This window comes from Rosa rugosa, chromosome 5, assembly GCF_958449725.1.
Source record: "Rosa rugosa chromosome 5, drRosRugo1.1, whole genome shotgun sequence".
Lineage (NCBI taxonomy): Eukaryota > Viridiplantae > Streptophyta > Magnoliopsida > Rosales > Rosaceae > Rosa > Rosa rugosa.
Window position 1 is genome coordinate 47,505,994 of NC_084824.1, and position 13,109 is coordinate 47,519,102.

The window sequence follows — 13,109 nt, forward strand, 5'->3', positions numbered from 1 at the left end:
GTATTATTTAGATCTGTAATGCAAGACTTGTAGTTGCCCTTTTGTGGAATCTGTTCACTATTACAATTATGTGCTTACTGATGGGTGAATGGGTGGAAATATGGTTTCTTTGTATTCTATACCTCATTATCGGGATTCCTGAATCTTATCTTTTGTGGTTCCATTGACTTTATGGCGCTTTCAGATATATTTTCTATTATGTCTAAGTTAGCTTCAAGTAATTCTTTTGCTGTTGGTGTTATAGACTGTTGAATTTGTACTCTTTGGAGTATTCATTGGTTTTGCATAATGACCTTTAGCGTGTTTTGGGCACATTCATACTCTTTAAGTGTATCCAGGGTCAGCCATGGGCATAGGCCCAATAAACCTACGCCTATGGCCCCCAATCCTATGGCCTTAAAATAATTGAAGCATGTTTTATATATTTATATAAGGACTAATTTCATTTTACCTCCTTGACATTTACACCTTATATCAGTTGTACCCCTACACTTCTAATTTCATCGCATGTACCTATGTGCTCTGCAATTCAATTACTCTTGTCAAATTATTAATTTTTTTCATCAATTATTTGTAAATTGAAAATGTGGCTCTATTTGAATCTCTTGTAGGATGGCGATTCACTAACGTAGAATGCAAAATTATAGCGTAAATGATGAGAATTTTAAGACATTATATTACACAATAGTTAGCAAAAAAGATAAGGATTGGACCTGATTGATTAAAATTGGTAAGTATAGGGGCACCCGTGATGAAATTAAAAGTGTAAAGGCACAAGTGATTTTAGGTATAAAAATCAGGGAGGTAAAATGAAATTTTCCAATATATATATATATATATATATATATATATAGAGCGAGGCCCGTTCTAGAGAGGACGTCCTTACTTTAAGAATTTAAGGATTTTTGTTATTTTACACAAGTATGTGACCTAATTCAATGATCTCAACCGTTGATCCTTTAGATTCCTGTGCAAGAATGATGTCTACAAAAAATCAACCAAATCCATAATCATTTGGTCATTCAAAATTATGTAAACAAATGTAATCATTTAGATAAAATTAAAACGAACATTGTGCTAATCAAATGGTTAAACGTTTTTCGATTTGGCTAATTTTTTGTAGGAATCATATGTGTGTAGGTAACTAAAGAATGAGTGGTTGTGATTATTAAAATACATGCTAAAAATAAAAACATCCTCACTTTAAGAGTTTAAGGCATTGATAACTGCCTTAAAGCTAGTATGGTTCAGGTTGGACAGATTCAGTTCATCCATTGGTTTAAGCGAGTTAGATACCTTAAAGATCATCAATTTGGCTGAAATTTTGCAGAGATGATCTATATGTTAGTACTTAAAAACTGAACTGTCGAGATGTGGATATGAGACCGAAAAGTGACCCTAAACTCTAACCTCGCACTTTAATTTCAGAGCGAGGCCTCGCTCTGGATAAATAAATATATATATATACCTGTTCAATCACATTTTGGCATCTCGACCACTCAGTTTTTAGGTTCTAATGTGTAAATGAATTCTGCAAATTTTCAGCTAAATTGATGATCATTAAGCAATTCATAATGATGATTTACGTTTCTAAACGTGAATAGTTCAAGGCAACCGATTCGCTTCGTCTATTGATTTGATTTAGTTCGTTACCATAAAAATCATCAATTTGGTTGACAATTTGCATAAGTGATCTACTCGTATGGACCTAAAAAATGAGCTGTCGAGATGCCAAAATATGATTGAAAAATTGGTCCCACAAGCGATCCTTTAAAATGACAAAAAAGAAAGGACCCCACGAAAAGAGCTCTAACAGTATTAATTGTTGCAATTTATCCCTTGCTTCCTCATCCTGATTACAAGCTCTATAATTGAAACCGTAATGTGTAGCTTTCATGTGCTGCGAATGGAATTTAGCAACATTTTTCTGCGTGGCTAGTTGACTTCTAAAAATTTATCATCATGAGTAACAAGATCCAGACGAAGGAAAGAGTCTAACGATACTTTTCAAAAACCAGATTATAAATTCAAGCAAAATATTATTTTGGTACAAAGTACTCCAACTATTTCGCCCTCGATCCTCTCAAAGCTCCATCTGTATCAAGGCTCTAGCGAACCAGATGAGAATCCATATACTGTTGTTTAACTCACATAGACATGCAAATCTATAACCGTGATGCAAAACCCTGGATTTCTTCAATAACAGTTCGGACTAGCTTGTTTTCTACAGATCTTTCATATTAATGCTTAGATCATCACCTGCGAAACAATATTAATCCACTAAACGATCGAGCTCGGAGAGCCGGAGCTAATTAACCGCTAGGAGATTGCATCACATCTAAAATGAACTGGTAGTGAATGAAGATGCCCAAATATTAATGAGTCTCTAGAGAAGTTGTATTTTTTCAATGTGGGATACACTTCACATTCTCAACACTATTTGCATCCACAGACTTATGCAATAGCGTTACATAGTAGCACAATTAGTAACCAAACCTGCGGCAGCAAGACCGGCCTCCAATAGATGAAATGACTGGTACCATTTTTTCTGGAAGTATACAAAACAAAAGAAAAATCGCATTATTTATATCCGCGGAAAAGTATGCAATGTAATATGGTAAAAACATCAATCAGCAAGTTTCTGTGCTAATTTATAATGCTTTGACATGCACTGGATGTATGTAATGAGATGAAATCAAACATACTTACTCACCTTTTCAGGTATAGGTTGACCGTTGTAATTGTTATAAACCACTATAGTACTCTGTGGCTGTGGAGCCATTGCCTACATCATCGATATATAGCAACCAAATTATAATCAGAAATAGGCTGGGAAAAGCTCAAAAGAGTTCACATATGCATAATGTGTACGTGTAAGATCAAGTAGTTAACTCCATCCCCCTAGTCGATCCTAATCAAAGCTCTCAACTCTATCTATGTCTACTGGCCATGGCTGAGCTAATTATTATTTTTGGCTGAGTTAACAATGTATTACGCACTCATGAGGAACAATCAGATATAGATGTGATCATTTATAATTCAAGCCAACCCAATGAAGTTTTGTCTAAGCATTCCTAAACTCAATAAGGTAATAGATATAAGCAGTGAATTTTAGTCGATCTAGTTCTGTAAATTGTCTTGCCAAACGAAAAAAGAGAAAATGAAAATTTTGAGTTTCAAGGTTTGGTAGTGCTCTTGGTAACTTCAACTTGACAACAATTCCTAAGAACGTCCAAATTAGACGTATACTGATAAAAATGTAGATAAATAACAGGAAGAAAATGTATACCATCATCTCTCTACAAGATGATTCTAGCAAAATTGCCATGGATATGGAATATACGATCTACTTTAAATATTCTAATTAATATTTACCGGACTTGGACAAGAAGCAGGAGGAGGAGGAGTGCATCTTTTTTCCCGTAGCAGTATATGGTTATCCAAGAAGTATGAATGATTGTGATAGAAATTCAAATTGCGATAGCAAACAGGACAAAGATCATAAGTGTTTTGATCAGCACCATCAAAGCACGCTACGCAGGTGAAGTACAACCCGCAGAGGTAGACGCTGCACCCTCGGCACATGACACGCCTTGTTTTGATGATGTAGTAGAGTGAGCACTTCCTCGAAATCCAGGCCTCCATCGCGGTTGCGGTCGAGCTTTTTGAAGAAGTTTGGGTCATTGAGAATCCATCTGTGGCCACTCTGTTCCAGAAAGTCGTTGAACTCGGAGTAGCTGATCCGTTTATCACCGTTTGTGTCCATGGATTCGAAGAAAGACCATGCTAAACGCTGAAGTTCTGGACTGCCATGTTCATAGTATGCTAAAGCTGCTGCGTGCAGTTGTTCCATTTCCATGGGAATTGTATGTAGAACTATTTCTGCCCTAGCTTGCAGGAATTTAATTAATAAATGTGGTCCGGAATAGCAGATATATCTGATCGAAAGTGGGAACGAAACCGCGTATATATGATCGAAAGTGGGAAGAAATTGCAAAAGTTAATTTGATCTAAAGAAATTGACTATATGATGTGAGAAACTGGCGGGCCAGCCTATTTCTAATTAACTTATCCCTTTATTACTAATATAGTAATAAATTAAATTTTAATTTTAACTAATATTGGTAGAGACTGAGAGAGAGGAATGATTTTTGTATATTATGTATTGTATATGTATACGTGGGTCTCCAGAGTCTCCATTAGCGTGTAAATTCTGAATACGACTGATAATCAAAGACACGTTTATTTCCATTGCAAAGGCCAAGCTTCATCGTTCATTCATCTATCGCGTAATTATGTTGTGCTAGTGTAGTCACTTGATGATCAAAATAGTACATCCTCTTCATTAGGAGCAATTCCATTAATTAAAGAAAAAACACGAACTCTTAAGTTCTGACTTTGACATGGCAATATTTAAATTTAACCAAATCAAAAAGTGTATGTTTAGTTATCCAAATGTTGAAATAGACAATGTCCAATAGAAACACAATAATAGATTAATAGAACAAGCGTTAGGAACTATTGCATATATACATATCAAGTTGAGGGATACGTACATCAACCTTTCACTGTTTAATTAAGCTTTTAGAAATATAATGGCCTTTCTAATGAAGGCTTAAATTATGTGCCCAAGACAGAAAGACTTGGACACGGTCCATGACACAAAGACAAAGAACCTAAAAGAAAGTTAAATAAGCTCTTTCATGGCTACTTGCATCGATATCAAGTCAAGTCAACTCCTTGTTTTCAACTAAAAAAAACAAAGCCAACTCCTTGTCTCATCCAAAAGACCCGGACTACGTACAGTAGCTAGCTTCCAGCCACTGATTGATTCATATAGTCGAGTTTTTTCCATTTTTTTTTTCCCAAGTTGGAAAATAATTAAGAAGAGTTACAATAATTCACTTTAATTATATATTTTTTTTCGATGACCAATTCACTTTAATTATTGCAATAGCTAGCTACTGGGCATTTTTTAATGCAGGTTACTATATATATATATATATATAATTCACTTTATTTATATAATATTGTAAGTTCTAGCTAGGGTTTTACTAATTCTTGCAGCTACATAACCCTTATCACTATCATTAATCTACGCTGTACGTAGTCAAAGATTAAGAAAATTTAGAGCTAACAATAGAGTTTTCTCTATATTTAAATCTAGATATATTAAAAAGTTTTCCCAAACTTTATGCTATTATCGGGTCAGAGACTCAGAAACCTGGGAATTTTCTTAGTGGCATGTATTATTGCATCGATCATTTAATGAAGTCGACACCCACTTCCACGACTTCCCCATTCAATAATAATATATACTTCTTGTGTATCTCACTTTCTATATTTGTATCCTAGCTTCCACTCACTGGACCCCTAGCTAGCATAAGTGACTGGAGATCGAGTCGTCGGCCTCCATATATAGAGACCGTCCAGGTATGTCCACGGCCATCTTAAGGTGTATTGTTATATATATGGAGGCGTATTGTTATATTCTCTTTATTTTAAACTGCTTTGGGGGCATATATGATTATATTTAGGCTAAAACTTTGTATGCTAGCTAGTAGATCATCAATTAACTCCACTACGGACAAAAACTCAGTGGGCGTATGAGTCCTCACCTGCCCCAACTAGGTCCGCCAGCTTTAGGGTGTTAATTCAGGAAGGAGATATGAGAGTGAAATACATAGTGTGCTTTTTGAATTCTTGTCCTTTGTTTGGAGAAAACAAGAGGAGCCACTAATTAAGCTCACCATGCTTGCTTGATTGAAACAAAAAGCAAAGAGGGCAGGACAGGAAGGTTAATACTTCAATCAAAATGAAGCTCAAACGATGAAGCTCAATTGTAATTACGTACAATCATGAATCTTAAAATCGGTCTGTTCTAAATAACAGAAAAGAAAAAAGAAAAAGAGGTCTGTTCTAAATAACAAAAAAGAAAAAAGAAAAAGGAAAAAAAAAAGGGTAATTATCACAAATGGTACCTGAACTTATTCTCTATCTTATCGATGGTACCTGAACTTCAATTTTGATCACAACCAGTACCGGCCTGAACTTTTCGATTTTATTTCAAATGATACCTATCACTAACTTCCGTTAATGTTCCGTTAAAAACTGACATTTGCCAAACAAAGACGTCTATCAGCCAAACAGAAAAGAAAAAAGAAAAAGAAAAAAAAACAAAACTCTTTTAATTTATCATTGGTTACATGGAGTCATTGAAGCGGAAGGAAAACCCTCTAGCTCTCTCCCTTCAAACAAGAATGGCGCATTCAAATCCTCCAATGGCTGTCCGTGATCAATTCTCCATCATTTCATTTTCTGTTAGTCTGATCACATCAGATAGACACCGAATTTGGACTCCAACAATAAACCCTTCTTTGTAATGACATCACATGATTGTACAATTAGCAGCCACACTTGCAGCAGTAAGAGCCATCTCAAACACGCGAAATACCTGGAACCAACTATGCTGCAAATATATATACACAAAAGAAATTATTTAAAAAAAAAGTTATTAATCGCATATATATTTATACCAGTACAAATTTCGTGATGTAAAAAATAATCACTTTGGTTTTGTGTTGAAATTATGTGACAAAATCATATGCACTCACCCTTTGAGGTGCAGCAGCGATGTAGTAATTAATATTATTATAAACTGCTGGAGGCGGGGTTGGAGTCATTGCCTGCATTGTATTAGCAACGCCAACATAAACGAATTAGGCAAAAGTAAGCTTATATAGACAATTAATGAAAATCAGCAACATGACAATTGAGCTGTCTATAGTAGTGTTGCTACTTATATTGAAGAGAACGTTCTTCTTTCTTTTTGCTATCTTGCAATGCTATAGTCCCTATGAGTCGAAGATTCATTTTATAGATTACCCTTCTTAAATCTTTAAATGAAATAAAAACTAAATGGAAAGTAGTTTATAATCTCCTAACAACTATCATTAAATAGACAGATTTCCTTCATGAATCTGCCTAATTGTTTGGCAACTAAACTTAGGAAATTGTTTGGCAACTAAACAATACATGTATACAAAATCTTAAAAAATTCCATGTGCAAGATTAATGAACAATTTTAATCATGGAAATTAATATTACATTGTGGAATGAGGATAATAACAGGATCTTAGTGGGAGAAAACTGCAGCTAGCATTTCTCTTGATCTGCGTATATGTTAATTAGTAACTTTTTCAGGAGCTATCACACAGATATGGAAGTTATATTAGAGGTCTACGTACCAATGTAGAACAAAGTGAAGCTCAAGGTATACAATGAAAATTATTAATTAATTCCGCATAAATGTGATAAAGAATGTAATACAATTATGTACCATGTTGAGATCTGGTGAAGCATATGGAGAGATGCCTCGTTTGGAGCGCAGCAATACATGATTATCCAAGAAGTATGTGTGGTGCTGGTGGTGATAGTAATTCCGATTGCGATAGCAGGCAGGACAGAGATCAAAGGTGGAGCGATGCTCATGAGCTCCGTCAAAGCAAGCAACGCAAGTGAAATACAAACCACAGAGGTGTACACCGCACCGATACCCTTGGCACTTGATGTACCTCGTTTTAATGATATAATAGAAAGTGAGAACTTCCCCAAAATCCAATCCACCATCGCCATTGCGGTCAAGTCTTTTGAAGAAGTTTGGATCGTTAATAATCCAGTTGTAGCCACTTTGCTGGAGGAAGTCATTGAACTCCAAGCAGCTGATTTGACCATCCCCGTTGGTGTCCATAGATCGGAAGAAAGACCCTGCCAGATCCTGAAGCTGTTGAGTGCCATTGTCGTAGTATGCTAAAGCAGCTGCATGTAGTTCTTCCATTGCCATATAGCTAGCTGCTAGATAGAACAATACCAGCTGCTTGATCTGTTAGCTTGTTCTTTAATTGATTGGAAACCCAAAATAAGATACTGATCAATCTGGTTTAGTATATATATATATATATATATATATATATATATGCAGGCATGAACACGTACCGGTCAGTAAACTATCCACTTGACAAAGAAAAAATGAAAAAATAAAAAATCCAATAGTCTGCAGTCTACTCGTAGTAATACCGAGTCTTCTTTAGCCTGTTAGGTAGCTTAATTAGTTAATTAAATCAAGTTGTCACCAGCCTGGAGAATTGGCGCGGGAGAACCAGCGACCATGTCGTCCCGAGTTTAATTACCGACGAGAAGAGGATGAGGTCAAGGGCAATGATTGATAAATTGGATGACATAGAGTCTGTGTGACGATTTCTCAAATTACATGTTATGTTCTATGATATCATAATAAGTTATAGGTTCTTTCAAAAATAAGTTATAGGTTGAATTGACAACGGTTGGAGAAATGCAAATCCTTATAAATTCTATTGTAAAGTCATTTTTTCACAATGGGCAATGGTAGGGGGCCTCAAGTGAGCATAAGATTTGTAGCCTCAAATTCTCAATTTTAGTTGTCATGTCATGGATATAAATCCAATTTTTAAGGGCAATGATATAGGGTCTCAATGAGGTCTAAGATTTGTGGTCTCAAATCCTAGATGTCATGTCATGTAAGCAAATACAAATTTATTTTCAATTTCATCTAGGGTCATTGACCAAAAGCCCCAAAATGAGCCAAAGTTATTCCACTTACCCCAACAAGAGATTTTTATTCCCACTAACCCAATTTAAAACGAAATAACTATTCTGCCCTCAATCTAGCTAATTAATGAATTACATGCCATGCCACACTCTCTCATCCCGATCTCTCTCTCTTCTCTATTCTCTCCTCTCTCCTCTTTCTCTCTCTCCAGACCAGTCTCTCTCTCCACATCGACGCCGGCGACCTGCTGCATCTCCTACCTTCGCCTGAATCTACGTCGCCACCTTCTTCGGCGAGCTGCTTCAGAGCTACAACGACAGAGATGGGCTCAGATTGCAGATCATTGTCGGTGCAGTCTCTCTCGCAGGGCCGCCTTCTCCTCCGGCAAGGATTTCCCGATAACCGCGACTTCTTCGTCGAATTTGCCCTCATTCTTCGGCCACACTATCCGATCAAGGTCTGAATTTTGCAGAAACTGTTTTGTTGAAGCTTTGCGAAATGGAACCGTGGAAGGGTTACTATCTCCGGCGTCTCTATCTCTCTCTCTGTCGAGCTTCCTCGAGCTTCGTATCGAGGTCGGCGAGGAAGAGAAAAGCGCCGGTGGCTACACCGACGAGGATTGGAGGTTCGGAGAGGTGAGAGAGGTCGGCGTCCTGATTCGATCCGGTGGTTTTGGTCCGACTATTGATTGGGGTGCCCATAGCATTTTATGGGTGCCCAAACCAATTTTTTTTGAATGTCTATTGGGGGGCAATAGACGTTTTGAATTTATATAATCTCTTCGTTTTTTTCTTTAATCAAAGTTTTATTTATCTAATTTTAGGAAGATTAGTTCACATTCCGGCGACCGAAAATTCTATTGGGGGGCAATAGACTTCTATTGGGGGGTAATACATGGCTGATAGACGTCTATTGGCCTCCAATAGACGTCTATTGCCCCCTAATAGACGTCTATTGCCCCTTTATTAGGGGGCAATAGATGTCTATTGGGGTAAAAAAGACCTTTCCGGTGAGATTTCCAGCAAATTCCGGTGGGCGGCAGCCAGCGGCCGGTGACCTGTGACCGGCGACCGGAATCCAGCGAAAGTTGGCCGGATTCCGGCGGCCGGTGATCGGCTCCGGCGAAGTCTCCTATGGTTTCTCTCTCTTCCATTTTCTCTCTCTCTCTCTAAGTAATAAAGGGGTGAGGGTAAAATGGTATTAAAAAAAATAAAAAACAAAAAAAAAACTTAATGGGGTATTAGGGAAGACCTCCTTAGAGTGTTTTGGGTAAGAGGGAATTAAAAATACTTAATGGGGTAAGTGGGAAAAAAATCCTTTAAAATGGGGTAAATGGACAAAACCCCTTTCATCTAATATATCTTGCCACATCATACTATTACAACACCAACTTTACCCTTTTATATTTCCTTTTAGATGTTAGGGGTGAATCAATTACATTAATGAATTTAATTAGGTGACGAAAAAAAAATTATCTATTAATTTAAGAGATATGTCTACAAATTCTTTGACCAATATTTTTTGTCATTTATTTAAATTCTTTCCTATAATTTTTCTTTCCAAATAGCATAAATATATTGAATTAGGTGTCAAGAAATAGGCAATAACTTTTCTTTCTAAATATTGATTAATTTCATCCAAAAAAATAGCATTAATAAATTGAATTTGGAAAATATGTATGTCTAAATTAAGAGGTAAGAAAAAAATTCCATGTTAGTAGCAGTCATACATTAATTATCATCTACAATCTAAAAATAAGGAAAAAAAAACAAACAGAAAATAACAAACTAAAATATAAAGTTTAAACCCTAGCTACATAAAGAGAAAAGAATGTACAAAATATAATCATATAACTTTTTTTTTTTTTAGAATAAATGTCAACTCCATTAATAATAAGAAAGATTACAAAAGACAAATGTAGAAACTACATCATAAACGAAAAGTACGAAAATAAAACAATGAACATAAAACCTAGCAAAAATACGATTGGATGCAAAAATGCATCTAAGGACGCATCGGGTGTAAACCGTGCTATGTGAAAAGTTACTAATAGTATGACCGACCATAAAAGGGCAATCTTCTATCAAAGCAACCGGTGGTATGACCGACCAAGCAGATTCCTCGTACATCTTAAGTCGAAAAGAGAACAATCTTCCACCTAAGTTATCGATAGTGTGACCGGTCACGTACTAAAGGGCAATCTTCTAACAATATAACTGGTGATGTGCCCATCCAAACATCTTCCACGTAAAAAGTACGCCAAACAGAGATCAATCTTCCACCAAAGTGACCTATGAAACAAAAAGATGAAAACCAAATAAAAATCAACCTCAAAGCCCACATCCAGGCCCAGTACCAAGTCCAAACCCAGACCCGACTCGTGATCCAGATCCAGACCCAGCACCAGACCCAAATCTGGATCCGACCCGGATCCCAAATCCGGATCTTCAAACTAGTCTGCACCATGCCGTCGCGCGACGTCTTCAGCCCAGAAAAGCTTCCGACCATCGGCTCAACATCCGGCGATCTGTCGCCCTCCGCACGCCTCCAGATGCCTCCCATATCAGCCTTCCAGACGCAAATCCAGGTCCACCGTACACGACCACAACCAGGGACGAGGTTCCCTGCCTCCATTGCTGACTGACAACCGCTCGACCTGCTCACCACCACGTCCACCGTACTACCCCTATCCACCACCAGAATCGGAAAGCTATTCCACCATCCGATCCTCCAATGGCTTCGAGAATCACAGTAATAACTCCGCCGCAAGGAAGAGAAACAAGGCAAACAACCTTCGCCGCTACACCAAATCCCCACCACGCCACCGGAGTCACCCAAGTCCTCCATATTCATGGAGGAAGTTTCAGAAGCAAACCGCAAGGGCGGCCGCTCTCAACCCTAGCAGAGCGCTAGGTCAATTATAAATATAATCATATAACTATGTATTTTTTACATTATATTTTCAAAATTTACAGAAACGCAACAAAGGTTGAACTCATATACATGTGTTATGCAAATCTATTGACTGAATTACATGAAATTTTTTCTATTCTTTACATTGTTATTTAAATCTAAGCATGAGGGTAATGAAAAGAAAAAAAAAAGCCAAAATAATTTTTTCTTTTAGAAAAAAAACCAAAATAACTTGGAGTCATTAGATTTTGGAAGGATAAAATGGTATTTTTCTCAAGAATTACATGACATGATTTGACAAATAGGTGATGTGTGTAGGTGACATGGCATGACACCTAATATTGAGACCATAAATCTTAGGCCTCATTGAGGCCACAAATCATTTTCCCAATTTTTATTTTCAATTTCATGTAATATATCTTGCCACGTCATAATATTGCAACATTAAATTTGCCCTTTTATATTTTTTTTAGATTTTAAGGGGTGGATCAATGACATTAATGAATTTAATTAGACTACGTAAAAAAACATTGCTTGTTAATAGCAGTCATTGATTATGTATTCATTTAAGGGATTGTTAGAGATCCACTCTTAACTCTTTTTTACCAGTTTTTTTTATGGGTTAATTACAGTTTACTCCCCTGAGGGTTGGGGGTGTCATCATTTCACCCCCCAAACTCTCAATTTCACTTTTTTACCCCCTGAACTTTCCAATTTTTGTCTTCCGTGCCCAATTTCTCATTTTCCGTCCAAATTGGACGTTAAGTCTAACTATTTGACCCACTTTGAGGCTAAAATAGTCATTTCAAGGCAAAAAAACAAAAACCCAAAACAAAAAATAAAATAAAAACTTTCTCCTTCACACTCTCTCTCTCAGATCTGCATCTCCAAATCTATCTCTCTCTCGATACCTCCCTCACGCGCCTCACCGCCGCCAACTCCTCCGACCCCTCCCCTTCCTTTGAGTCCACCTCCGCCTTCCTCTCCTGCTTCTCCATCTCCAAGTCCTCCGTCAACTCCCAACTCTCCCTCTCCTACTTTTCCAAACCGTAACTCGATCCCACATAGTTGTGCCCCATCCTCACCAATCTTTTGAATCCCTAGCAGACAGTATAAGCTCAACAATCAACCCATCACCAATGTTTTTGTATCTAAAACAGAAACTACATAATACCCTTACCAATTTCCAAAATCATTTGGGCTGAGACAACAGTTTCTCTCTTTTCCAACACTCCAAAAACGCAGAAATCCACAACCATTAACCATCTGAATTCCTAGCAAACAATACACAATCAATGAAAAACCCTCATCCAATATTTCATCCAAACACAGGTCGAGATTCTTACCTTATTCGATTTCAATCGAAACTGACCCAGTAGCTCATTTCTTCTCCAAAGCTTCAATTTTCCAGATTCCACAAACCTCAAATTCCAATCAGAGAGTAGTGAATTAGGGTTTTCGATTCACAATGACTCAAGGTGTTATCCAAAGGGAGAGGACGAAATTACCTAGTTAAGAAGGTCTGGGAGTTCGGTGGCTATGCACGGCAGCGGCGCGTACGGCGGGTCTTGCCGAAATTGGAGGTCGGAGTTAAAGGGTTATGCTCTTT

General features: G+C 37.2%; 1 protein-coding gene and 1 pseudogene across 1 annotated transcript; both read right to left on the reverse strand.

Moving 5' to 3' along the window:
* Window positions 1-1,854: 1,854 nt before the first annotated feature.
* On the reverse strand, window positions 1,855-3,960 carry LOC133709510 (uncharacterized; annotated as a pseudogene).
* Window positions 3,961-5,902: 1,942 nt separating this feature from the next.
* LOC133712908 (uncharacterized) lies at window positions 5,903-7,914 on the reverse strand. The gene is made up of 3 exons (XM_062139020.1): window positions 7,340-7,914; window positions 6,615-6,686; window positions 5,903-6,469 (listed from the first exon to the last, which is right to left on the reverse strand). Exons 1-3 carry the CDS (start codon window positions 7,841-7,843, stop codon window positions 6,389-6,391), a joined length of 657 nt encoding a protein of 218 aa, XP_061995004.1. The 5' UTR covers window positions 7,844-7,914; the 3' UTR covers window positions 5,903-6,388.
* Window positions 7,915-13,109: the final 5,195 nt, after the last annotated feature.